Raw genomic sequence first — 25294 nt, forward strand, 5'->3', positions numbered from 1 at the left:
AGGAGGCCTGGCATAGTCCCTCCATGGCTACTGTGCCCTTAAGTGCTTCCTGCAGCATGTGAATCCAGGCACTCTCCTCCTCTGAGACCACCCACAGGCAGGGATATGGAAACAGCCCTAGAAAGTAAATCAGCAACTGTATTTTCACAGCCAGGTGTGAACTGTAGTTTAAAGTTATACTGGTTTAACCGATCTGCCCACCGGAGGAGCCGGAGTGGCTTGTGACCTGAACCCCCCTTGCCCAGATGAGCGGTTAATGCCTGGTGGTCAGTGCGCAAGGTAAAATGCCGGCCATAAAGATAAATATGCCAACGTTCACAGGTCCACAAGCAAGCTAGCGCTTCTGTCTCTCCCACAGAGTACTTCTGTTCAGCTTCTGTGAGGGCACGGGAGGCAAAAGCAACTGGGCGCTCCACACCATCAACTATCTGGGATAGAACAGCACCCAATGCCACAGCTAAGGCATCACTTGTGACCAGAGTGGGGGAAGCTAGGCTGAAATGAACTAGTGTTGGTGGCCTTGTGAGCTGTTGTTTGATGCCATGAAGTGCCTGTGTACAAGCAGCAGTCCAAACCCATGTAGCATCCTTTTTCAAAAGGGCCCTTTTGTCAGCATAATGTGGTAGAAAACGAAGGTAGTAATTTGCCATACCCAAAAATGAGGCCAACTCGGTAGTTGATTTAGGCTCCGGCAAGGCTAGTATAGCATCCACATTAGACAGCAAGGGCTGAATGCCATTGCGCGTAAGTTTGTGCCCCACAAAGTCAATTTCTGGAGCGCTAAAAATACACTTTTCAACATTTAAGGTGGCCTGGCTTTGCTCCAGTCAGTGCAGTACCTGGCGCGCAGCTGATTGCAATTGGTTTTCTCTAAGATTTGATCGCGGATCAATTTGTTTTGCAGGGTTCCAGAATTACAATGCCGTGCCAGTTCATGTAAAGCAGAGACGTACTGAGTTATTGACTCACCCGGCTGTTGTGCTCGTTGACGAAAATGAAAACGATGCATAAGGACACTGCGACCAGAGCTGAAATATGCCGCTAATGCTGCCTTTGCTGCTGCATACATAGGCGCGTCCGGTTGCAACGTGGAGAAAATGCGCTGTCCCTCTACTCCCAAACAGTGCAACAACAAAGCCAAATTCCTAGCATCCGCCATATCCTGAACATCAAGGGCTACCAAATAGAGTTCGAACGACTCAATCCATCTCTGCCAGGGCACCTGAGGCTCTCCTGCGATGGTCAGGAACGGGTTAGGAGGTGGTAACGTGAACTCAGCCATCCTCGTCTGCCAAAATGTTGTATCCAGACACAAAAAACTCGTCACACATGGGTTTTGCCCAAATGTTTATTTATTTTTTTAATTTCCACCTTATTTTTCCCACAAGCCACCAGTTCACCACACCTTCTTTATTCCCTTCCTGCCTTGCCTATTAGTAAATCAACTATGTACAAACTCTTAAAGAAACACAGGGTTCATTTCTGGACATAACAGTGCCGACCGAAAGTCGTTTTCCATAGCTTCCCCAAACTCCTCCCATGCCCGAGTTTTTGCCTCTGCGACAGCCAATGCCCCCACACGCTTGGCCCACCAGTACCCCACAGCTGCCTCTGGAGTCCCACTGGTCAGCCAGACCCAATAGGACTGTTTCTTCAACTTGACGGCCTCTCGAACCTTAGGTGTCCACCACCGGGTTTGTGGATTGCCGCCATGAGAGGCACCAACAACCTTGTGGCGACAGCTCCGTTCGGCTGCTTCGACAATGGAGGCTCGGAACATGGCCCATTCAGACCCAATGTCCTTCGAATGAACCTTGGAATGAGGTTGAAGTTCTGCCGGAGGTGGCAGTTAAAGATCTTTCTGACAGGTATCTCTGCCTGAAGTTCCCAGCAGACCCTCATTATACGGTTGGCTCTGCCTGGTCTGTCCAGCAGCCTCTCCAGCCATCTGATCCAACTGATCAGTTGACAGCTCAGCCCCTCTCTTCACCCGAGTGTCCAAGACATAAGGTCGCAGATCCGATGACGCAACCACAAAGTCAATCATCGAGCTGTGACCTCGGGCATCCTGGTGCCAATGTGCACTTATGGACACCCTTATGCTCGAACATGGTGTTCGTTATGGACAATCCATGATCAGCAGAGAAGTCCAACAACTGAACACCACTCGAGTTTTGATCGGGGAGGCCGTTCCTCCCAATCATACCTCTCCAGGTTTCACTGTCATTGCTGACATGAGCATTTAAGTCTCCTAGCAGGACAATAGAGTCCCCAGGAGCTGCGCCTTGCGGCACCTCTTTCAAGGACTCCAAGAAGGTTGGGTACTCTGAACTGCCATTCGGTGCATACGCGCAAACAACAGTCAGAGTACTTCCCCGAACTCGATGGCACAGGGAAGCAACCCTCTTGTCCAATGGGGAGAACCCCAACGTGCAGGCCTTGAGCCAGGGGGCCAGAAGCAAGCCCACTCCTACCCGATGCCTTTCACCCACAGCAACAAAGTCCAGCCTCTCTCAAGAGGAATGGTTCCAGAGCCCAGACCGTGCATGGAGGTGAGCCCGACTATATCTAGCCGGTACCTCTCAACCTCTCGCACCAGTTTGGGCTTTTTCCCTGCCAGAGAGGTAACATTTCATGTCCCAAGAGCCAGTTTCGATAACTGAGGGTCGGAACGCCAGGGCTCCTGCCTTCGGCCACCACCCATATCACATTGCACCTAACCCCTATGGTCTCTCTTGCAGGTGGTTGGCCCACAAGAGAGCGAAACCACGTTGCTCCTTCAGGCTGAGCCCAGCTGGGTCCTGTGGTTAAAGGTCCAGCCAGCAGACGCTCGCCAGTGAGCCCCTCCCCCGGGCCTGGCTCTAGGGTGGGGCCCCGGGTACCCTTTCCCAGGCAAGGGAAATGCCGATCCTTGATTTGAATCCATGTGGGGTCTCAGGATTGAGCTAGTCTGGATCTTCACCTCAGACCTGTTTGCCTTGGGAATCCCTACCAGGAACATGTAGCTCCCAACAACATAGCTCTGAGGACCACTAGACCGTGCAAGCCCTTCTCCCACCGCAAGGTCTCGATCCAAGAAGGGTAATAGTTTTTTTTTCTTGGTTAGAAATATATCAGTTTCATTCCTGAGATAAAAGAAGCGTGAAAGGACCTTTCAACAGCTAAGCCATCAGACTGCAGTATAAAATGTCAGGTCAACATACTCAGAACTGCATTCCTCGAGAAAAGACCAAAACTGGCGATGATGTAGTGTATGAGAGCGAATGAAATTTACCATCAAAATAACAGGTTTCAAGACACAGCTCATATCAACATATTCTCTACAGAGTGATTGTTGGTGGATAACACGGTGAAGAAACACTGGTTTTGATATTCCTGCATCTTCACAAGCTTTTGTGATTTGTCCAACCAAAGCCATCTTCATACCAGACATGTTTTTTCCTCCATCAGCTGTCACGCGCTGCAGACGATTCCAGTCCAAGTTATATTCTATTAGTGTTTTTTGAATTTCTTTGAAGATATCCTCTCCTGTTGTAGTGCCATGCATGCTGTGAAGTGCCGCTAATTCCTCTGTGACATTAAGTTCATCGTTGACGGCACGAAAAAATACTACGAGTTGTGAGGTATTACAAACATCAGTTGATTCATCAGCACGAGAGAATCCGACTTAAACATTGTGCTTTACCTACAACTTGCTCGATATGCTATTTCCCATATTTTCGACCGGACGAGCAATTGTATTTGGTACAAGACTTATCATTTTTAAAAGATCAAGTTTTTCTGGGCATAACTCAGCCACTGCTTCCATCACACATCCTTTGATGATATTGCCATCGATGAATGGTTTTCCTCATTTAGCCAAAACATAAGCAACCTTGTAGCTTACCAAGGTTAAGGCTTCAGTTTGCTTTCACAAATAAGTCTTGCTGAGAATACAGACAACAACATCATGATTCAAATTGATCTGAACGCTCCTTTTCTTTAAATTGTGATAACGTTGATGCAGGTTTTGGTTCATAATGGCGGCGTATATTGTATTCTTTCAACACAGCAACAGCAGTCTTTACAAATGAGACATACAGCTTTATCCTTTGACTTCGATTGTATGAAGAAGTATTTTATGCCCCAATCTTCATTAAACACACGACATTCATGATCAACTTTTCTTTTCTTTTTCCCCTCCATGTTAAAACTATAAAAGAGAATACGTTTATAAATAATTATGAAATTATTAAAACCATGAGAACTCTGCATAAGCAAATATGTGAATAAGTGAATGTGCACCTTTAAATATAAATGTATGCAATGACAGATTGAGTATTACACTGCACCACTGCAAGTATTCTTATGGACAATTAACCAAAACGACTAGTAACGAACTTCAAGATTAAATTTAGAGATTAGTCACAGTGCCAGAGCTAGCCGCGAATTGACATGTCGATCGAGGCTGAACAAGTACGAAGAAATAACGCAAAGTATACAATTACGATTCAGTATTATATAAAGTTGTGAATAATATAAACCCCTGGATGCCAAATCCTTTTTTCTGCTTTTTTTTCATGCAAATAGCATCACAGTTACTCCAACACTCATCATTTTACACAGTGCCAATGAACTGTAAAAACTAAAAAAAACACTGGCACAATATGTAGAAGGTACAACTGACGCCATTAATGAAATTTAGTAAATCACTGAGCCAACTGTGCTTGAATTGGCTGCACACCAAGGTAAGCGTTGATTCTTTAAGGCCAGTCTAGTGCAGCGGCTCAATCTCAGAGACAGTGAGGCTGCAGTTCTGCAGGGGGCCGGCAGTGGTCATGAGCTGGCGGTTCAATGAATGTACGGCACGGACTGATCAGCTCCAACATGCTTCCAAATTGCACTAGGAACCGACTTTAGCCGGTTGCGGTGTTCAACAAATGTACGTTGCCGAATATACTTGGCTCAGGCGTGCTGGCAAATTGCATTGGGAACTGACTATAGCCAGTTTTGGCGGTTTAAGGGTTAACATAATATGGAATATCAATATATTTTGAACACAATTTTAATGTAATGAATTTGAAATCTATCAACACCCCGTGTTTTTTTTATTGGATTCTCATTGGATAATTAGACCAATTGGCACATTTCCCCATAATTCCTCTGCAGGCCGGATCTGGCCCGTGGGCCGTACTTTAGAGACCCCTGGCTCTAGAATTCCCACAATCCTGAATGTCGTCCTACTCCTTATAAATGTGTACAATCCCACTGCTCCTCCACCCCACTGGTATTCTCTCCTGTTCATAGATCTTCTGCTTCAGATCCCATCACACACCTAGCGCCTCCTCTCCTAAACTCTTCCACACTTCTGCTGTTGTTTCATCCGGCACGCCTGCCTTTTCATGTTTCATTCTTTTCAGTGCCCCCTTTGCTTCCTCCCCTCCTTATTTTTGGTACTCGCCATTCATTTGGGAATCCATCCCCAAATACCACCTTTTCTGCCTCACTCCGCCCTGTCCCTCCAGTGCAATGCGGCCGCAGAGAGCTTAAACAACTCGGCACATCCACATAAAAAACGACAAGGGGTGAGTGAGCTATCTTGAATGCTTTTACTGGACGTACTTTGTTGTAAACTGAAATATATACAAAAGAAACATACAGGCATTTACAGATGTACAATCAAAGACAATAAAGAATGATTTACAAAGCAATGCATAGCAGACAGTGTACATTAAACAATAAAGCTTTAAAAGACACTTACAAGGCGAGTGATTTCCACGGTTGGATTAACACTAGAATTACCAGAGCCTACGAAAAAACTCGTAATTCCGTCCCACCTTAAATCGCTTCTTAAAATCGTTCACAGCTCTCCACCAGCGTCTTTTGTCATCTAAATGTGCTGATAAAAATCAGGCTGCAAGCAGCCGGCTATTCCATCCCCCCACCGACTTAGAACGTGCACAAACTTCTCCCAGCTCATGCCTTGATTGATTATCTGGGAGTGAAGTGGAGTTTTAGAGTGGAAAGAATAGATTATTATTTGGAATACACGCATTTCACGTGTGTTCCGTTTCTACAGTAATCCGTGTAAACACATTTTTAAAACAGAAACGTTTTTCATATTGTAGTAGTAAATGACAAAATGTAAGCATAAACTATATAATGTATGAAGCCTAAAGTCCAAATATCAAACACTTTCACAAAAGGTACACATATAACAGAACAAGTATGCTGTTATTCAAAAATATAACTGCAGAAAAAAGCCACCTTAGCATGCCATATTGACACGTATGTACTGCAGCTGACACAGTAGCATAATGGTATCAGCTGCTGACTAGTATCCAAAAGCTCATGAGTTCGATCCCACATGGCTCAGTTTTGAGAAGTAAACTGCTCTTATTCTTACTATTTTAGAATAAAAACATGCATTTGATTTCAGTGTGTAACAGCCAGTAATTTATGATACTTGTAAAGGTTAGTTTTTTTTTTATTCACTTTTCATTCTCAGTCTCAGTCGTGTTCAGGATCCTTCCCTATCCCCCATCTGAGAATGCTGTTTTCACATAAAGATGCGCGTGGCTCTGCAGCGTACTTGTGACTGCATTCTCGTACCAATGCTTGCGAACTGAAGTGCCTGCGTGCACTTTTCGTGGCATTACACGTCTATTTTTTTTAGCATGCCCGTGTCGCTCAAACACAGGAACATATGTTGGTGTACAAGAATAAAAAACAAGTGCACTTTTATTCTAGACTATAAGTGAAGAAAAATAAAGCAAGTTACAGTAGGCGGTTGATCGACAGCTTGCGTGGTGCAATGCTAAGAACTGCTGATTTCCGATCCGTGCTATATAAAATCATCACATTCAAATATTAACAATTTCCACACACCCTTCCTACATTCACGACATGTGTACTTGTTGCAGTGTACACATCTCTCTGTGCTATGGTTCCTATTACACTGAATGAGCACCTGACATTGTACTTTCTTCCCTATATAAATAACATTCGAGTATACCGCGTCTCCAAATAAATCACATTTGAGTTATAGCGCGTCTTTATGTGAAAACAGCATTGTCAGATTGGCGGGTTTGGGGGGGGGAATCGTGAACGCGACTGAGAGAATGGAACTGAATAAAAAAAGACTGAAATCAAATGTATGTTTTTATTCTAAAATAGTTAAGTACATGCAATATTATTTGAAAGCGAACAGCGTCAGATTGGGCATATTCAAACCGATCTGACGCTGTTCGTTTCAAATAATATTGCATTAGTCGATGATGTTTTTACATATATTGTCTCTTTCATTCATCTTGCGGTTTGTAATCAGTGACCGCGTGTTTTTTCCCGATCTTGCCAGTTCGCACATGTTGCTGTATGGTGCTGTTTCTTTTGTCCAGGACATGCAGAGGACAGAAAAGTACAGAGCAGTAAGTTCAGCGCTATATGCAATCAGACAGACAAACAGGCAGAGAAGGCACTAGATATATAAATAAACAGGGAAGGCACTGTATAATAGATATATAAAAAACAGCTAAGGGGATAGATATATAGATAGGTAGGAAGGAAAGGCACTATATGATAGGCAGACAGGGAAGCTCCTATATAATAATAAAATTACTGTTATTACTATGTAGATAGACAGGGAGTTCAGCGTCAGCGTGTATTCAAACCCGATCTGACGCTGTTCGTTTTCAAATAATATTGCATGTACTTAACTATTTTAGAATAAAACATACATTTGATTTCAGTCTTTTTTTTTTTATTCAGTTCCATTCTCTCAGTCGCGTTCACGATCCCCCCCCAATCTGACAATGCTGTTTTCACATAAAGACGCGCTATAACTCAAATGTGATTTATTTGGAGACGCGGTATAGCTCGAATGTTATTTATACAGGGAAGAAAGTACAATGTCAGGTGCTCATTCAGTGTAATAGGAACCATAGCCCAGAGAGATGTGTACACTGCAACAAGTACACATGTCGTGAATGTAGGAAGGGTGTGTGGAAATTGTTAATATTTGAATGTGATGATTTTATATAGCACGGATCGAAATCAGCAGTTCTTAGCATTGCACCACGCAAGCTGTCGTATCAACCGCCTACTGTAACTTGCTTTATTTTTTCTTCACTTATAGTCTAGAATAAAAGTGCACTTGTTTTTTATTCTTGTACACCAACATATGTTCCTGTGTTTGAGCGACACGGGCATGCTAAAAAAAATAGACGTGTAATGCCACGAAAAGTGCACGCAGGCACTTCAGTTCGCAAGCATTGGTACGAGAATGCAGTCACAAGTACGCTGCAGAGCCACGCGCATCTTTATGTGAAAACAGCATTCTCAGATGGGGGTAGGGAAGGATCCTGAACACGACTGAGACTGAGAATGAAAAGTGAATAAAAAAAAACAACCTTTACAAGTATCATAAATTACTGGCTGTTACACACTGAAATCAAATGCATGTTTTTATTCTAAAATAGTAAGAATAAGAGCAGTTTACTTCTCAAAACTGAGCCACGTGGGATCGAACTCATGAGCTTTTGGATACCAGTAAGCGGCTGATGTGTCAGCTTCAGTACGTACGTATCAATATGGCATGCTAAGGTGGCTTTTTTCTGCAGTTATATTTTTGAATAACAGCATACTTGTTCTGTTATATGTGTACCTTTTGTGAAAGTGTTTGATATTTGGACTTCAGGCTTCATACATTATATAGTTTATGCTTACATTTTGTCATTTACTACTACAATATGAAAAACGTTTCTGTTTTAAAAATGTGTTTACACGGATTACTGTAGAAACGGAACACACGTGAAATGCGTGTATTCCAAATAATAATCTATTCTTTCCACTCTAAAACTCCACTTCACTCCTAGATAATCAATCAAGGCATGAGCTGGGAGAAGTTTGTGCACGTTCTAAGTCGGTGGGGGGATGGAATAGCCGGCTGCTTGCAGCCTGATTTTTATCAGCACATTTAGATGACAAAAGACGCTGGTGGAGAGCTGTGAACGATTTTAAGAAGCGATTTAAGGTGGGACGGAATTACGAGTTTTTTCGTAGGCTCTGGTAATTCTAGTGTTAAGACGAAGAGAAGCATGTAGACAGAGGTTAAAATTGCTGCGTACCACAACTAACCAGACACAGGGGTTTATATAACCTAAGGATATGTTTTGGACGTGACTGAAACAAGAGATAAAGGGGTGCCTACGTGAGACACATGGGGTGTATTGTATTCAAATGTTTATTATGGGACTTATGTGCTTTATGTGAGTTTCATAGACTTTTATAGTACCACCGTGAGTGTGGGACGTGACTGACTGGTGTGTTAATAAATGACAAGATGAAGGGGGAGCACAGCTCAACAAGTAACAGTCTCAACTAACAAGATGTGGGGCAGAACACCACCCTTGGATTGTCTTCAGTCAACAGCTTTTCAACGTACCTCTTCCATCTCTTCTTCATGCTGTTATTTTTATTTTAGACCACACCTTGCTCATCGTTGTTCTTCTTCCCAGCCTTGTTCCTTAGTCTTCACTATTCTAACCATCCTTTCCTCTCCCTCTTTTGTCTCCAGTGTTTCATTCATCTCCTCCAAATCCTGTGCCTTGGCTCTTTCCACTGCCCTGTTTATCTCTTTGTTTGTCTGCCTTCCTCCGTCCATGATTGGTACCATGTGTTCTTTGCCTCCTTCTTAGCCTTTATCACATTCTGCACCTCTCTGTTCTACCACCATGTGTCTTTGTAACCAGGGGTCTCCTCACTGTTGCCTTACTTACTACCCACCTACTCTCAGTACAACTTTGCTATTCTTCTCCCGCCATTCCTCCACACTGCACTTTCTTTCAAATGTTCTCCCTAAACCTGTTCTTAAACCCTTCAATCATTTAATCTCCATCACTTTATCTCCCAGTCCATCACCTCCACTTTATGCTGCACTGTGACACTTTCCCAATTTCCCTTACAATTCTTTGTCTCCTTCAGATGAGATCTTCTAAACATTGGAAAGTCAATTTGTCTTTCCCTTCCTCCACTACAATAAGTCACAAGCTGATTTAGTTTCTTCTCAAAGAACGTGTCAACTATGACCAAGTCAGACACCATCGCAAAATCGACTGTCCTCTCCCCTTCCCCCATTTCTCCCTCTGTCTTTTCTCTACTCTTTCCCACAGGTCCATTTAGATGACCACCAAGAATCATTTTTTCTCTCTCTTGTACCACCCTAAGGTCCTCATCCATTTGTACCCAGAAAACATCCTTCTCTTCCAGACTGTTAGTGTTAGGAACGACATCCTGCTGTAAAACCTTACAGATAGAATCGACCCAATCCGTTTTGGAATATGCTTCTGCTGCTCTATGCATCTAAATATCACCCTGGGATTAATAAAGTTTATCTAATCGAATCAAATGCACAGCTTTTCTTCTTCATCCAATTATTAGTAGGTGTTAGAGCTTCAGAAGATGGTTTATAATTTGTCATCAGAAGGGCTGACAATAACACAGAATGTCCTTGTACTGTGGACACTTGACAGTGAAGTCTAGCTGAGGTCCTTTAGTGGCTCATGTGTCTGATTCCCTCTTTGTGACGCATAACCTGCTCATGCTTTTACATTTCAGATCTCGGTGACCTGCTGGACTCCCCCTGGCGAGAGCTGTGTTGGAACGAAGAGTAAGTAGTCACGCCAATTCATGGCAGACCCCGACCGGCAAAGAATGCCCAGGGTCTCAGTGATTAGCACTGCTACCTCCTGTAGTTAGGACAACAGTGCATGTGTTGTGAATAATTAAGGATAAAAAAGCAAAAATTAAAAAAGAACATCAGCCCAACAAAGCGTACCAATGCTATCCAGCGAATTCTTTCCAAAGTAACACCAAGTGGAGATGTGGAAGTCCTTAAAGGCCTGCTCTCTACCACACTACTTAGTCATTTATTCCATGAGTCTGTTATTCTCTGCATGTGCAAACTTTGCCCTTCTTAAGTTTCCAATGATGTCCTCTTTGTACTCATTTCAAAGTCACCATCTTGATCTGCCGGACTAATTCCCTTCATGATGTCAAATACTTCAATCAGTGTATACAGCAGGGGGCACTAGCTCCCTTTTTGGAATAAGTTCTTTTGTAATTGCGGTGTGTTACATAACCTGAAACTTTATAGATATAATATAAAAAGGCGATACCCCTCCCTTAGTGATACCGCGGTAAGAAATCACATAGGAGAAATAACTTAGCTTTCTTTAATGACCGCTTACGCATCATAACAGACAAAGGAAGCCATGACAAGACCTTCGGGAGTGGGGGCCTGATGTGTAGAGTCTGCCATTTTCATCACTGCGTTGGAAGGATTTTCCGGTTCGTATGATGTTCTATCTCATCCGTCCATTGGCTTCAAAGGTGTACCGGGCAATGTTCCAAGGCTTTATACTCTTTCTTCATGTACAGGCCCCCACTTCGGTGAATCATGCCATTCCAAACAAGGCAAAAGAGGATACAATTTCATGCTGAGTTTGACACACAGAAATGGTGCACGTTGCCCATTTCGCAGTTGTCCCTAACTTGTCTTGTCTTAAAATGCTTGCCTAGCAGTTCTTATTTGGTGAACTCCTGTGTGCTAAACCTGGCTTTGTGTTAGCAGTACATGTGAGTAGAAAGAAAAGTAGATTTATAAAATATTTTTGTACAGAGGACAGTGACATATTAAACTTATGTTACAATCAGGTCTCCTCTCCTCCCCTTTTGCTTCATGTAATCTCTTCTCCTGCAGTCCTGAATCAGCTTAGTCCATCTTCTCAGGATGAGCCCAGAACTGAACATGGTACTCCAGATGAGGCCTCACCACTGCATTATAAAGTTTGAGCATAACCGCCTTGGACTTGTGCTCCACACATCAGGGCGCTATATAACCTGACATCATATTAGCCTTCTTGATATATTTTGAGCAACATCTGGATGTTAATAGTATTGAGTCCACCATGACTCCTAAATCTTTCTTATAAGGTTCACTTTTGATTTTCACACCTTCTGTTGTGTATTCAGACCTCACTTTTCTACTTCGTGTGTGAAATTCTTTACATTTACTACCATCATTTTCATCATCCACAAATCTGTCCAAGTCTGTCTTCTGTTCAAGTCCCTCTGTATCCTTTTAGCTGATTCTGCATTACCTGGCCTTCCACCAGGTTTGGTTTCATCTGCAGCCTTGACCAGCTTTTTATTTCTATTCTTGCCAGATCATTTATGGATATTAAAATGAGCAGCAGCCTTAGCACTGACCCCTGCTGGACACCACTGTTAACAACACTTCGTTCTAAAATGGTTCCTTCCATCGTAACTCTTCGTTTCCCTTACTTGAACCAATTTTGTACCCACCTACACACTGAATTCCACATTTCTTTTACTTTGGTTTCCAGTCCTTCATGTAGGACCTTATCAAAACCCTTTTGAAAATCATGGCAGCTAATCTCATATGCACCTTCCTTATTGTGTTTGACTGCTCCTTCTTTAAAGAATTCCATCATATTAGTGAAATGCAACTACTCCCGTCAGAACCCATGTTGATTGCTCACTAACGCTCCTGTTCTTGTCAGGTGCTACTTGATGATGGCCTTAATAATTCCAATAATTTACCTATGATGCACATTGATCTAAATCACCCATTGTAACTTGGATCTGCCCCATCACTCACAAAAACGGTGATGGCCTATGTCTAACCCTGATTGCTAGAGTCTTGCTGAGTTGGTCATCCTTTCCAACAGGTTCTTCCATCTCGGCAGAGGACTCCTGCACTTCTTTTAGAGAGGCCATTGGGTTGTTGGTCACTTCTCTGATTGATGCCTACCTTGCCCACTTACTCAGTTTGACTGGACAGCCACCTCTAGGAAGAGTTCTGGAGCCTCATATATAACTCCATGTGTAGAATCCACACTAAAACATGGCGTACGAACAAAAGTGGAAATGTGTGTTTGCACAAAAAAATTCCAGATGCATAAATCCATGCATAAGCCAACTTCCACTCACTTCCGCTACATAAATCCCGACCAGCATGAAATATAACGCACATGTATGCTCCTGACAACCCACCCTGACTCCGCCCAGAATTTTGCATATTTTGATATGCAAATCAATATAAATACCACCTTCCATTCAGTGTTTGGTTAAAAAACAATGGCAAAAGCGTGTGGGGGAAAAAGAGAATTTCAGCAAATGCAAAGTGGAGCCAAAGGAAATCGTACTATTTGTTGGCTTAAGCAGTGGTATAAACAACAAAAGTGTGACGGAGACACTTGAAAGTTCAAGGTCAGTGCCCAAAATAAAAAAGGAGTGGCCAGATATCACAGTCGGAATGAAAATGCGAGTCTCAGACCACCATTTGTTTATTCTGTTTCAGACAATATTACAAAAGCTGAACCATATGCCATGATGGTCACAAAATGCAGTGGTGGATGCTGTAAGAGATGTGGCCAATGAACTAAGGAATATAAGGGCTGTATTATATGATATTGACCACAAATTAAATGAATTGGTTAAATAATAAATGCTGCATCTGATTACCTGTTTTTACATTCTGCTAATTACATTCATTACATTTGGTGGCTCTGGGTCAGGTTCATCATACTAGTCTCTTCAGGTACGGGCAAGCCATGATTTTGTGCCACATTATGCAGGACTCTACATGCCTGCACAATGCGACACACTTTCTGTGCACTATAGAGCAGCACATTCTTCTTCTTCTTCTTCTTTCGGCTGCTACCGTTACGGGTTGCCACAGCAGATCATCTTTGTCCGCATATTAATTTGGCAAAATTTTACACCGGATGCCCTTCCTGACGTAACCCTCCCCATTTATCTGGGCTTTGGACCGGCACCAAGAAACACACTGGTTGGTGCATCCCCTGTGGCTGGGTTACTATAGAGCAGCATATTAATAAGTGGAAATGCTTTCTATTTACAGTACATAAGCAAATTCATTCTCAGAAGGTGCCTTTATAGTGTAGCGTCGGCACTGAGCGTCACAACGGATCGATTCTCGTCTCTTTACAAGCCAATTTGAGGTGACTCACTATCCTTTAAAGAACTGCTTGCCTATTGCCACATTAGTTTATTGGCTGTCCTGCGATAGATAATGTAATGCCAGCTCATTCTTTTGGTGATTCATCCCTGGCTGATGTAACTTGTCCAGCATCGTTGCAATAGCAATGTGTGTATGGCTGACCACTTCGATTACATTTGGAAAACCAGACATTGTTGTGAATCGCACTTTGATGTTTCCCAGTTCAACCACAGTGTAAGTAAATCTTATACAGTACTAGAAAAATACACACACTTTGTAGTGGAGAAGTAGTGTGTTAAAGAAGTTATGAAAAAGAAAAGGAAACATTTTAAAAATAACATAACATGATTTTCAATGTAATTGTTTTGTGACTGTTGTGAGTTTTGCTGTCATCAAGGATTTGATTATCATTATTTGTTTCAATCAGGTTCGTATTTGGAGGATGTGTTGTGTTCAAGTTACATTCCATGTTTGTCTAGTCTATCGCTGACCATCTCATCTTCGTTTGCATAAGCACAGTCCTTCAGCACCAATTTTAACTCCGTTACAAAGTGATCAAAACTCTCGTTTATACCCTGCGTCTTCTCATTAAACTTGTATTTCGCGAATATCGTATTTGTCGTAGGCATGACAAATGCCAGCGGCAGCCTCTCTATGAACTTAATTTAAACTTAAGGTTTTTACCGTGCACTTATGAATATGCTTGTATGCATCACTCGCTTCATATTCTTTTGCTGCCTTCTTAATTGTGTAATGTGTTTTTTGTTCAGCGCTCCTTGGAGCTCTTGCTTGTTCTCTGCGTACTGCGTTCACAGTCAGTTCATGTGAGCCGCTCGGAGTACATGCATCGAAGGTTCTCACCTGTGCTTGTGCTATGTCGTACGATCTTGCAATGTCTACGGCTTTACTTAATGTTAGCTAAGACCCGGCACTTAAAAGTTTCTCTCGCACTTTTGCTGAGTTTGTGCCAAACACTAGTCTATACCTGACCATCTCATCTTGGTTTGCATAAGCACAGTCCTTCACCCACGAATATTTAGCGCGTCTATTGGATTGCTGCTGATGGATGGCCATATATTGGCAGGCACTCAATTACGTGGGAGGCGTGGTGATGGGTGATGCAACTCCGCCTAACACGGCAGCCGAGCTGCAGGCTATGACCGGATATATGTACGTAAGTAGGATTCAGTTATGACCGTTACACGTAGAATTTCGAAATGAAACCTGCTTAACTTTTGTGAGTAAGCTGTAAGAAATGAGCCTGCCAAATTTCAGCCTTCTACCTACACGGGAAGTTGGAGAATTAGTGATGAGTCAGTGAGTGAGTCAGTGAGGGCTTTGCCTTTTATTAGTATAGATATCTGAATGACAAGCGAATAATCCCATCCTATACAGCTGGCATGGCGTGACTCAGTGATGTTTGTGAAATACCCAATCAGTCAGCAAATTCACGTTGAAAAGCTCCTGTGGCTAAAAGTTTAACGGTGGATAGAACTTGCAAATGAGCAGGTAGAGCATAATTCCTCAAAGTCTGCCTTTGTAACTCCGGCGCCTGTTCAGCATACAGTGCCAAGAGGATAGCTGTTGGAAATCGACTTAGAAACCAATCATCATCATCGATAAATATGCGCTCTCTTCTAATTCTTCCATTTGCTAGTCATTCTAACACCGCCAAAGCAGCTATAGTAGTTGGAATAGTTTGGCCATTCCATGCACCATTATATTGTTATAGAATAATTACAGTCAAGTGAATTAAATTTGTAAATGATATACAGTTAATTTCGATGTACTTGATAAAACCTGCATCATAGATGTGATTCTAAAAAAGGAAAGTAGACCGCAGTAGCACTGCTTTGATGCTGGGTGCCGCCATGTTTGCAAAATCGAGCAGAAACGAGCGTACACAAGGGGTCCCTACCATGAAAATGTCTGTGGCTTTACACCAAGTTTAGTTTTTATACATCTCGAAGTGAACATGGAAATGGGCGTACACACCATTTTTGTGCGTACACACCGTTTATTCAAGAGGCCCCAGGTGACTTCCAAACTTCTTCCATTTCACAATCTTTGAATCCTCTGTGCTCCTGGCAACACTCAAAGCTTTGCAGATGGTTTGATCCACTCGTTCTGATCGATGCCACACCACAATTTGATCGCAGTGTTCCATAGAGAGTTCCCTTGGAGTTCATGGCTTGGTTTTAGTCCTGACTCACAGTGTGAATTATTAGATTTTTATCTGTACAACATGCCATTCCCACCGTCAAACATGGTTGTGGCATCACCAGGCTGTGGAGATTCTGCTTCTCTTCCTCATGCCCTGGAAGGTTTATGAGGGACAAATGAATGCAGCAAAATACAAGAACATTCTGGATGAAAATCTCATGAAGTCTACAGCTTGGGAGAAGAACAGCAAGACAACAAGCCCAAGCAAAAAGCCAGCATTGCACAGAGATGACTTTAAAACTGCAGTGTTGAGTCCCTTCAGGTGAAGTAATGGCTGGCCAGTGTGTAGAGTGACAGTCAGTCACCTCACATTCAGACATGCTTGTTAGATTTTGGGTTTTAATTCCTGCCCAGACACAGTAAGGGGGCAACATGGCACCATAGCAGGTAGTTCTGTTCTAGGACTGTTTGGGTGTCTGGCCTCTCTATCACACACCTGGGTCCACCTGTACCCTAAGATAAGCAGGCAGCCCATCACTAACTGATGGCACATCTCTCTACTGACACAGCAGCTGGATGGACCTGACAAGGAGAGATCAAATTGTTCTCGTTTTCTAGTTTTGGGCAGCAATATTTCAAAATATGCCAATGGTCAGATTCTGGACGGGCAGAGATGTGACGTCACATGTCCTGTACATGAAGCTGCTGTAACAATTAAAGGGTCATGTGATGTCACCCTAGGTATGATGTCTGAATGGGGATGCCCGCTGTGCCATTTTATGCTCAGTTACATAAGGTCTGCAGCCCACTCGAGTGCCCAGTTATTGCACCACATTCAAGTGTATGATGGCTAAGGGGTCAAATTAGAAAAGCAGGGCCAGGGCACTGTGGACAAACCTCTTTGGTGTTTCTTTTCATCTCAGACCCTCACCCTTTGTTGTCTTCATGCAGGATGAGGGACCAACTGAAAAACTCCATCATCAACTACAAGCCTCCCCTTAATTTGGTCTCCAAGACAAGGGTCCTGCTTGTGGGCCCTGTGGGTGCAGGCAAGTCGAGTTTCATCAGCTCGGTGGGCTCTGTTTTTCATGGCTGGGTTGCCCTCCGTGCAATGGTGGGCACGGCGGTGCAGAGTTTTACAAACATGGTAAGAATTTTTCCTTCTTTTTATTTGGGCATGTGAGTCATGACTGGCATAAGTCAATCTGTATTCAAGCTTTAGGGGCATCTCCTGTAAAAGCCCTGCTATTTTTATTTATGTATTATTATTTTTATTTAAAAAATTTTTAAATTTCATTGTTTTGTTTTATTATTTTTATTCTTCTACAGTTTAGATCATACAACACCAAATCTTCACAAGGTGGAGAGCAGTCCCCGCTGGTTCTGTGCGACATGATGGGATTGGGCGGAGAAGACCTACCAGGAGTGAAGGTGAACGACGTGCTGCAGGCGGTGAAGGGGCACGTGCCCGAGGGGTACAAGGTGAGCAGTCAGTGGCCATCATCTTCTCTTTTAGTGGAATTTATAACACTGAGAGCGACTCACTCTGCCCCTCCAAAATGCTGTCCCCTTCTGAATTCCCTTGAATTTGTTATGCAGAAATCTTGGAGTAGAAAGTCAAATAAGAGAAACGCCAGGCCAAGTGCCAGATAGCACAACTGCACCATCGTCTGGTGCAGAACTCTACAAGCCAGTGTTAAAGTGCAAAAACCACGAGGACACCAGTGACATGCCCACTCAATGATGTCATCATCGACATGTCCCGAGTCACTCGCTTGAACTGCATTGCAATTTTCTTTTTTTGTATTTTTTTCTTTATTTGAAGCCAATAACATTCTATACAGTCAAGTAAAACTTAATAAAGAAATTTAATCCTCAACCAACAACTAGAGCATATCTTCAAAAGCAGCAAAGTAGGAAGAATATCCTTTTCAACTGATACAGAAGCTTATTCTAAAAAGTTATTGATTAGATCCATCCCTATATTTAAAAGTTCTGAACAGGTTCTCTGAGTGAGAATTCGATTTTTTCCAATTTCAAATAGAATATAACATCAGTTAGCTACTGACTTTAAACAGGTGGGCTAGCATTCTTCCAGTTGAGCGAGATAGTTTATGTGCTAGTATTGAGATGACGGCCATTACTGTTTGTTTGCCCTTCTCCGCTTTAAGGCCCTCTGTAAGCCCACCAAACACAGCTGTTAGTAGAGTAGGAGGGATTGTGATGCCAAGACTGTCTGATAGGCATTCAAAGATTTTTGTCCAAAATGATGTTAATTTGGTGTAAGCCCAAAGCATGTGGCCCAGTGAGGCTGGAGCTCGATTGCAATGTTTCATAGGTTGAATCTTGTCCTGAATACATTTTAGACACTAGAATTACCAAAGCCTACAAATTGAGAGAATTTCTAGTTCCATTGTCTCAAAACACCACTCACATCTACAGTTATTCCCAGTTTCGGATAAAAACTAACAACATCTGATCCGGGAGTGTTGTATCGTGATCGCGACTGAGAGAATAAAAGTGAAAAAACAATGCTGAGTTTTACAAGTGCTATAAATATTACACCAGCTGTTACAGACACAAATCAAATGTATGTTTTTATTGTATAATATTAACAGTAAGAGCAGCTCACTACTCAAAATGGTAAATTTACGAGGCAGTCAGGATTGAACCGGGGGACTCTTGATTACAAGTCAGCAGTCCTTACCGCTGTACCACGAAAGCTGTTGTTTCATCCTTGTACCTTTTGTGAAAGTGTTTATTTGGTCTTTGGACTTCAGACATCACGCATTATACAGTTCATGCCTACATTTTGTTATTTATCACTAAAATATGAAAAACATTTCTGTTTTAACAATGTTTTTACATAGATTGCTGTAGAAACGGAACACACATGAAATGCATGTGTTCCAAATAGCGATCTATTATTTCCCTATACAGCTCTAGGTACCTGACTCCCAGATAATCAAGGCTTGAACTGGGAGAACTTTGTGCCCATTTGGCAGCGGTGGGGGGATGGAATAGTAGGCTGCTTGCTGCTTGTCTTGATCGGCACATTTACAAGACAAAAGACACTGACGGAGAGGTGCGAAGGGATTTAAGGTGGGCCAGAATTACGAGTTTTTTCATAGGCTTTGGTAATTCTAGTGTTAAATGAGAATAAATGCGCTCGATAAAAGATTTTAAGTTGAATAATTGAATGCGTTGTATTTATGGAGCTCAAGTGTATTCTGTGCATGGCTGCCTTCCATTTCTTTTCCGAAATATTAAGTGAAAGGTCTTTTCTCCACCATACCCGAGATCTTTGAAAGGAAGGTAACTTAAAAATGTTTTTATATATTGTAGAGATGCTTTGCGAGTCTTTAAGACTGTTCAATATTTCTTCTTGAATAGAAATGGGTGAGAGGTGAGGAAAATTGGGCAGTTCCGTTTAGCAAAGTTACTAATTTGAAAGTAGTGGAGAAATTTTGTTGATGGGAAGTTAAATTTGAAGTGTAAGAATGCAAAAACATTATCTATGTACAAATCTCTATGTTTTTTAATTGGGAACATTTTCCAAACACAGAATATGGTGTATGCTTGAGAGGGTGGAAAACAGGGTTGTCATACAGGTATAGAGGTGCCACAGATAAAAGCTTCTCTGTCTTAATCCAAAAAATGAAATTTGGCAGGCTCATTCCTTACAGCTTACTTACAAAAGTTAAGCAGGTTTCATTTCGAAATACTACACGTAACGGTCGTAATGGTCATAACGGTCGATAACGGTCGACAACGTCCGCCATTTTGAACTTTCTTATTTATGGCCCAATCTTCACGAAATTTGGTAGGCGGCTTCCCTACACTAACCAAAACCGATGTACGTACTTATTTCGATGGTCGGCCGCCATATTGAACTTTAAAACGTCACTAATTCTCCAACTTCTTGTGTAGGTAGAAGGCTAAATGTTGGCAGGTTCATTCCTTACAACTTACTTACAAAAGTTAAGCAGGTTTCATTTCGAAATTCTACGTGTAACGGTCATAACGGTCAACAACGTCCACCATGTTGAACTTTCTTATTCATGGCCCCATCTTCACAAAATTTTGTAGGCGGCTTCCCTGCGCTAACCGAAACCAATGTACATGCTTATTTCAGTGGTATGATGCCACTGCCAGCCGCCATATTGAATTTTCCAACGTCACTAATTCTCCAACTTTAGAAGGCTGAAATTTGGTACTTATTTCGGTGGTATGATGCCACTGTCGGCCGCCATATTGAACTTTTCAACAGTCTTTGTTACTTATGGGCCCATCTTCAAGCAATTTGGTACGCGGGTTCCCAACGCTAACTGAATCCTACTTACGTACATATATACGTGCATAGCCTGCAGCTCGGTCACCGTGTGAGGCGGTGTTGGGTCCCCCTCTTTACTGCTTGGCTGCACCTAGAAATTCCGTCCATAAAAATTCTGAACAGAATCGGTGACAAAGGGCACATCAACCGGGACCGAGTCTGACTTACTGGCACCCATGCAAACCAAACTCTCACTCCAGTTGTACAAGGACTGAACAGCCTGCAACAGCTGGCCTGATACCCCATACTTCTGAAGCACCACCCACAGGTTCCCCCTGATGAACCCCATCGTTATTCCACAAAACAACATGCAGGCTGGTTGGTCACACTCTCATGAATCCTGCAAAATCACTGTGAGGGTAAAAAGCTGATCCAGCATTCCACAGCCGGGATGAAATCCACATTGATCACCTGAATCCGAGGCTCGACCAACAGCTGGACCCTCCATTCCTGAACCCTGGCATAGGCCTTGAGGAGTAAATGGCTAGAAATGTCATTAAATGTTAATTGAATAATTGCTGCAGTCTTTGGTAAGCAGTATGCATGAAATATTAAAACAAACATTCAAGTAAAAAGAACATTAATGGAGACTTTTCTAAACAATAGTGTTTTGTCTTGTACGAGTTCTCTATAACTCTACTTTCCCCTTTTGTATTATTAATGTGTAGCCTTTGTCAGAATGCCTCAGATCTCCCAGACTTACCACTGTTTCTAAGGTATTATACTTTATAACTTCTCCCCAGCTTCTCTTCTACATTTATAACTTCCGGCAATTAGGTATAGTAAAAGACAAGCAGGAGTTAAGTTACACTTTGAACAATGTATTATTGAGAATATTCATAAAAATAACAATAAGCAAAGTACATTTGAACATTGGCAACCATAAAATCTGATAAATGCAGAGTCAGGTGGCACACAGACTTGTTAGTTACTTTAAATATCTCTAGTTAAGTCGTCATTTGAGGTCAACTTTCTTCAGAACAGGCCGCATGCCTGTCTCAATATGGCTGCCGAGCTGCGCTCTCCATTGTGTTGTCCTTTTCAGTTCATGGTGTGAGATGGCCTTTCATTAGTTTGGTAAGAGAGAGAGAGAGGGGTGTAAAGAAAGCAAATTTATAGGTTCTCAGTCCACACCCTACAGCCAATAAGGCGTTGTGGTACTTAAAGGCTTCTGATACAAGCCAAGTCCAAACAGCCATACTTCAGATCAATGGGGCACAGAATACCTTCACACCTGCCAACGCCCCAAAAGCCATATGTTAAGGTGAAGCTTGCCAGATAGGCAGTCTGACTTTCCTGTCAGGGTTGACTGAGAGGGTCCTGCAGAGAATCATTTGCCATACTGGTTCCAGGCACTTCACCCAACTCTGTCATAAAATGTCAAAGAGACTCGGTCCTAAAAGGGGGTTGTTAACCATCTAACCACTGCTGTTCTTATCAATGATAGACATTAGTGTTATAACTTACAAATAAAGACTTAAACAAAATATTTATCAACTTATATGCAAAATTTCACACCACAATAGTAAACCTGATATTATTGAAAGCAAGAAGTGCAATTTCTCCCACAATAACACACTTAAAGGCTGAGCATAAATGCAAACAGTGCACACGGCACATTCTGTTAATCATCTATGATGTCTTTTTAACTTGTAGACTAATGTGCTGCCCCTTTGCCTACAGCCCTGGCACCTACCCCTGTTGGCACATCTTGTAGTTCGCAACCGACATGGACCTGCAGCATGAAAAGTCCAACTGTACATGTGTTACTAGTTTAATTAAATTACCTGTTACTAGTTAAATGAATTAACATCACTGAAGATCAGACTACACTTTATTATCAATCAATGCAGAAATTCAGGGAATTCCAAAGGGTTCATTTACTTATTGCAGCCATGAAAGGTCATCTTCCTGACATGTTGAGCCTTCTTTAGCCTTACTGCTGCTACCAGCCAGCACCCCAGCTAGCTAATTAGGGGGCACCACCTCCTTAGGCTGCACCTACATGAGTTGAGGCAGACAATGATTAACACTATGACAGAGAAAATCGATATAATGCACAGTTGAGAAATAATTAATAAACAACTCCATATTAACCATACTAAATAAATAAAATACGTAAAGAACTGAAGTAAACAACTAAAAGATTACTTACGCAAGGCATTAACTTGAGTTAGGGCAGCAATCCTAGCTGTAGCATAACAATAAAGAATAGTTGTTTTTAATATTTCTGGACCAGGGTTTTACTGTGGTTCCCCCTCTTCCTGTATTGAGTGTTTTTTTGTTTTTTTTTAAATCCTCATTTTTATTTTATTTAAGCCTTTGCAGGCCAGAATCCTGCTTGTAGATTTTGGGTTAAGGCTTATTTCGAGCAGAATGCCTCCGAGTTCTGGAGGCCAAGCCTGCACATTTTGAGTTCTCCCAGGTGTCCTGAGTTCAGTTGGGAAGGAAACTCACAAGATACCATTAAGGCAATGGACAAGCAACATGAAGACTCTGACTCAATTTTCAAGATGGCACAACCATCATTAATCCCTCAGAGGCTAATGTGCTCTCTTTGCAGCTGTTAATTGGACTTATTGCTTGGATTTGATGTCATTTTGTGGCATAAATAATGACGGATCACCACAATACTTAATGGACTCCAGTAAAATTCGCTCTCCCTTTATTATTGTTTTAATTGAAGATCATTATTTTTTCTATTTAAATTTTGCTTTATTAAGTTATAGTGTTGTCTGTTTATCTGTCACTTCAATTGTGAGGCACTGATTAGAGGAATCTCTACTACACTGAGATGCACCATCTGTTGGAATGAAAAATGCAATGCTTAACCATTGTGCAGATGATGTCTCAAAAGATTTAGCAGTGAAAATATCAACCAACCACAGCGAACTTGCAGACATCTTAACTTCTACCACATATTCTTTCTTTGAGTTCACTGTGCTCGTCTTTCTTCTTTAGCCATTGAAACAATGCGTTCATTAATTTGACTTGTCAACAATTGGAGTGTCACAAGTGATGTCAGTGGCCGTGTCCTGAGTGATGTTGGCGCACACTGAAGCAGTGAAGCCCTTTTTTCTCTGACATCTTTCTGTGTTTCTCTTTCTGCAGTTTGACTCCTCTCATGCCATTTGCAGTGACACCAGCGGGTATGTCAGCAGCCCGGGCATAACAAACAAAATCGCCTGTGTGGCCTTTGCGGTCGATGCCAGAAAAGTGCAGACCTATCCTGATGACATCCAGCAAGGGCTGAAGGAGCTGCGGCTGAAGATCCGAGACCTTGGTAATCAAGTGAGGGCGGGGGAGACGGTCAGTTCAAGGGAACCTGCTTCACTGTTTTTATGGTCTGCCTAAGCATCCGGCCCTTTGGGGATTGAAAGATTATTTATCAAAAGCTCTTTGTGAGGTGGATTAAGGCAGGGCACAGGGCTAAAGAGGAAGGACCAGGAGATGAACAAAGTGAAAAGTCAAAACCACAAAGCAAATCCAAAGAAATAAAGGCTTCTAAATTAAAAAAAAAATCAGAAAGGGAAAGGGGAACAGTCAAAAACCCCTGGCCCAAACGATAAAAACACTGTTTCATTCACTGCAGTTTAAAAGTTGGCAGTTGTGTGAAGTTTTTTCCAGTTGTAGACGTTGGAACGGTTGATTCCCGATTGTCTGGAGATCTTTTGAAGTCCCTTCTGAGACTCTTAGGCATCTAGAAGCTTCTTTATGAAGGCCTTTGGGAGCTCTATCGATCTCAGCATGGTGAGGACACACACTTCAACCACAAACTAAACGTCTGAGTTAGTTTAAATAAGACGGGCGCCTCCAAGATCCTCTGAAATGATCATTCTTATCATTTGCACCTGATTCTGATTTCAGGTATCTGAGGTAGTGAAGAATGGAAGGGTGCACTTTTTCCACATGCAAAGTTTGCATTTAGTCAGTCAGTCAGTCAGTCAGTCATTGTCCACCCCGCTATATCCTAAATACAGGGTCACGGGAGTCTGCTGGAGCCAATCCCAGCCAGCACAGGGCGCAAGGCAGGAACAAAGCCCGGGCAGGGCGCCAGCCCACCGCAGGGCATACACACACACTAGGAACAATTTAGGATTACCAATGCACCTAACCTGCATGTCTTTGGGCTGTGGGAGGAAACCGACGCAGACATGGGGAGAACCTGGGGAGCGAACCCAGGTCTCCTTACGGTGAGGCAGCAGCGCTATCACTGCGCCACCGTACCACCCAAGTTTCGTTATATTATACGGATGACTACAAAATATAAAGGTGGATGACTACAAAATATAAAGGTGGCATCATTAGGGGTTTTGAAAGTGGACGCTGTATTGCGCCCGACCTGGCACAGACTGACACAGAGGCACGTGTAAAATCCAACAAGACTTTTATTTTTCTTCACCTGGAGGGCACGTCTTCCCCATGAACCCTCCAGCCACAACATAGTCCCAAAAGCACTTTATCAAACCACAAATACACTCCCATTTGGCACCACCACTCCTCCCTGGCAACCTCACCCTCTAACTCCCGAATCTGGCTCGGAGTGGTTGCCAGCCCTTTTTATAGCCCACCCAGAAGAGCTCCAGGTGCTTGATCACCTGCTTCAGATTGCACTTCCAGGCCGACTCAGGGACCCATGCAGCACCCCCTGGCAGCCACCCCAGATCCCAACAGGGCTGTGGAGAACTCCATCTGCCATGGAGCCCTGCGGGAAACTGAGGCGCCATCCTCAGCCAAGGAGGCTGCCACCAAGCGTCCCGGGGGTGGTATTGAGT

At 42.7% G+C, this 25294-nt stretch overlaps 1 protein-coding gene across 1 annotated transcript in view; it reads left to right on the forward strand.

The window, feature by feature from the left end:
* The window catches only part of LOC120514707 (interferon-induced protein 44-like), a 44970-nt gene that overhangs the window by 16632 nt on the left and 3044 nt on the right, over nucleotides 1–25294 (forward strand). The window contains exons 3-6 of the mRNA XM_039735217.1: nucleotides 10594–10645; nucleotides 17138–17333; nucleotides 17516–17668; nucleotides 23631–23802. Coding sequence (XP_039591151.1) covers nucleotides 10594–10645; nucleotides 17138–17333; nucleotides 17516–17668; nucleotides 23631–23802 — 573 coding nt within the window. The remainder of the gene's footprint in view (nucleotides 1–10593; nucleotides 10646–17137; nucleotides 17334–17515; nucleotides 17669–23630; nucleotides 23803–25294) is intronic.

The sequence above is a fragment of the Polypterus senegalus genome, chromosome 14 (genome assembly GCF_016835505.1).
Source record: "Polypterus senegalus isolate Bchr_013 chromosome 14, ASM1683550v1, whole genome shotgun sequence".
NCBI classification, from domain to species: Eukaryota; Metazoa; Chordata; class Cladistia; order Polypteriformes; family Polypteridae; genus Polypterus; species Polypterus senegalus.